Below are 2,983 nucleotides of genomic sequence, written 5' to 3' on the forward strand. Positions count from 1 at the left end.
ATTGTTCAAAACCTGACCACATTTCTACGTGTATTTTTCTTGAGTTTCTAGTTTGCATCTGTATATAGAAAACAAAAATGTGTTCCACATTAAAATTGATCACGAAACCAACCCTCTTGGGGAAAACCACGTGTACTCACTTCTCACACTGGTGCTGGAACGTTTTGCTTTGTGTTTGGATGGAATAAACAAGTTTTTGGTTGTCATAGAATCTGTGGCAGACAACTTTTGCACAACCAGCCATCTGACACCGGTATGTAAGCACCAGCCATTTGGAAGTATACCGATTACGTTGAGCCCCTCGCATTTCGAGCCCCAAACACTGCGATGTTTTGATATTCGTCGCTACTCTCAATTTGTGAAAATTATCTCCACTTAATTTCCCAAAACACTGTCTGCTGTATTTTAAGTAAACCAAGTTATGGTGAGAGAGTCGACACAAAATTCACTAATTTTCGTGCACTAAACAAGGTAAACGCGTTAAACAAATGCATTACTGTTTGTTTGTTTACGTTGCAATCAGCTGATTTTGAAGTTCCGATTTTGATCTCATCAAGATGGCGTCGTGACAGGGAGCCGTGCACAACAGTTTCAGAAACAGTCAAATTTGTCTGTACAGTCATCAACTGTTTGTCTGTCGACTATGATCACACTGTGATTACATTGTCACAGATAATCTGCACACTTTGACTGCATACAGATGGACAGTCAAGCCAATTTTGACTGCTTGCAGACAACTGCGAACCGATTACACTATGTATACAGTCAAACTGCACAAGTTTGTGCAGATAAACTGGCTAATGTAATCGTACCTTAAGTAGCAAATGTTGAGAATAATATGCTGTTGTTGTAGTCTAATATTATCAGTATATCAAATAAAATTTGAATATCTAACACTTGTGAATTATTTACAGCGTAATCAAAGTGCGTCCATACTTTCTGGGACAGTCTTCATAGAAGTTTGAAAATACAAATTCCAGAAATTAACACCAGAAAAGAAAGGTTAGAATGAAACATTACGCACGTCTTCATTGTGGTAAGCCATTTGCTTCAGACAGATGGAGAGATTATATCATTATTTCAAGATATTTCTTGGCATTTTTTTTAAAGAATAGAGATATCAGTTTTCAGTGAATTTTTGCGATACCGGTTCCAAACGGTGCAAATTTTAAAGTCCATAAGTAAACAGTTTCAACAGCTTTAATTATATTGCTTTATGCAGAAGAATTTTCTGTACTTTTTTACTCAACTTGTCAACATATTTAATATTAATTGCAATAATTTGGTGCATACAAATGAACACGTGATCACTTTGATTTTTGGTTTATTTGAAAATATGTAAACAAAATTTAATTTTTAATATTGCTTCTTTTAGACGTCTCCGGAGATTGTAAAATTGTAATCGAATGATATACAAAATTGTGTAGGCCTTCACATTAAACTGAAACATATTTTCGTTCATTACGAAAAATCCCGCATTTTTAGATGGCTTTTGTTTACAGTTTTTAACGAAAGAAATCACATTTTCATTGGTTTTCCCTAACTAATTCTCAATTATACAGTACTTACTTCAATCTAAAATCGATTTTTAAGTATGGTTTTTCGCGTAACTTGTTGTAGCTTGAAATTAGGAGTGCTGAACATCACGTTGGTCGATTATTTTTATTTTTCGAATTTTCTATTCTATTTTAAAGGTCTGCTTTGTTTCTTCATCCCAGAAACACTTGTAGATGTTGTATGTTCTATCTTCGACGGTATCTCCTCCTTCCATGTTACATTTAGTAGTGTGCTTTTTTAACGCTGGAACGTCATGATTGTCGCCCAGAAAGTCAACCAAGGCTTGAAGTTTGAACGTACCATCAGCATCCATCACGCCGAGAGCACGGACGATGCAAACGACAAATTTCTGTAAGAAGATTTATATCTTATTCCAATTACCGGTTTTATATTATATGGATACCTACCTTCGGTGTTTCTTCATCCGGGAAAAGGTTTCCGTTGAATGTCCATTGTTCCGTAAAATCACTGTTCAACTCTATGCCGAGCTCATCAGCACATTTTCCGACGACAACATTTTGTTTTTGTAGTTGTTCTTCCGTAAATCCAGCCTATAGTGGAATAACATTGGATCGTATTAGTTCTAGGACTAGGACTCCAAACAATACCAGACATGAAGCTGCCAGACCCAGAAAAACGTAACTTGTAAAACAATTCATTTCGCCACAGTTGATCAAACACCCTCTGCTGGAACTTGTTGTTGACTTCCATCTAAGTTAGATTTACACTTTGCAGACTATTTTATAGATAGTCCAAGTATTTACGACTTATCCGACAACCATTGCATATGCAATGATTGATTGATATATCCTTCAATATGTTAAAAGTTTTTAAGTTGCAATGTCATTACTTTAAGGTAAATATTTTCCAAAGGATGTAATATTTCACTCGCCCATTAATTCTTTGATTATGAAAAATGATATAACGAATCTTTTGAATGACGTTTCAGACTCTACGTTTTGCTACTTCTATTACCTATTGTTCTACTCGAAGCATTAGAGCGTTCAGACAAACACCAATTCTCTTTCATCGCTGCATTCAAATTGGGATAAGTGAGGAAATTGTAACCTCCAAAGAAATGCGATTAGATAGTTGATAGTAACTTATTTCGTAGATTCTATAACTTTCATTTATCTCGTCGGCCAAAAAGTCCCCGATTTCACAAAGATAACAGCTTCGAATTTCGGTCTTATTCATCTATGTGTTGTCCTTGAATCCAATTGGAAAACAAAATAAACAGTTTCTGAGTAATGTTAATCGATATCACTTTCAATCGTTTTAGTAATATTTTTTTGGAAATTGCTCCTAAAAGTTAATATGAGTTAAAATAGAACTTTTTCTTCGAACGGCCTGGGAACCCAATTTTATCCGTTATTTCAAGTGGAATAGGTCTTTTTTCATTCGGCATTGTTTTGTAACTGTAAAT

General features: G+C 35.0%; 1 protein-coding gene across 2 annotated transcripts; it reads right to left on the minus strand.

The window, feature by feature from the left end:
* Positions 1 to 1,307: 1,307 nt before the first annotated feature.
* Positions 1,308 to 2,258, minus strand: LOC131427814 (uncharacterized). Of its 2 annotated transcripts, none has more exons than XM_058591343.1 (3): positions 2,166 to 2,258; positions 1,965 to 2,108; positions 1,308 to 1,906 (listed from the first exon to the last, which is right to left on the minus strand). In XM_058591343.1, exons 1-3 carry the CDS (start codon positions 2,214 to 2,216, stop codon positions 1,679 to 1,681), a joined length of 423 nt encoding a protein of 140 aa, XP_058447326.1. In that variant the 5' UTR covers positions 2,217 to 2,258; the 3' UTR covers positions 1,308 to 1,678. The 2 variants fall into 2 exon arrangements, with proteins under 2 accessions (XP_058447326.1, XP_058447327.1); XM_058591344.1 differs by having other exon boundaries at positions 2,161 to 2,255.
* Positions 2,259 to 2,983: the final 725 nt, after the last annotated feature.

Source organism: Malaya genurostris, chromosome 2 (assembly GCF_030247185.1).
Source record: "Malaya genurostris strain Urasoe2022 chromosome 2, Malgen_1.1, whole genome shotgun sequence".
Classification (NCBI taxonomy): Eukaryota; Metazoa; Arthropoda; class Insecta; order Diptera; family Culicidae; genus Malaya; species Malaya genurostris.

Coding starts and splice junctions, on each gene's coding strand:
- LOC131427814 (XM_058591343.1), bottom strand. CDS start 2,216: ATGAATTGTTTTACAAGTTACGTTTTTCTGGGTCTGGCAGCTTCATGT. Junction 2,109..2,165: donor GTCTGGCAGCTTCATGTCTG/GTATTGTTTGGA, acceptor ATTCCACTATAG/GCTGGATTTACGGAAGAACA. Junction 1,907..1,964: donor CGGATGAAGAAACACCGAAG/GTAGGTATCCAT, acceptor ATCTTCTTACAG/AAATTTGTCGTTTGCATCGT.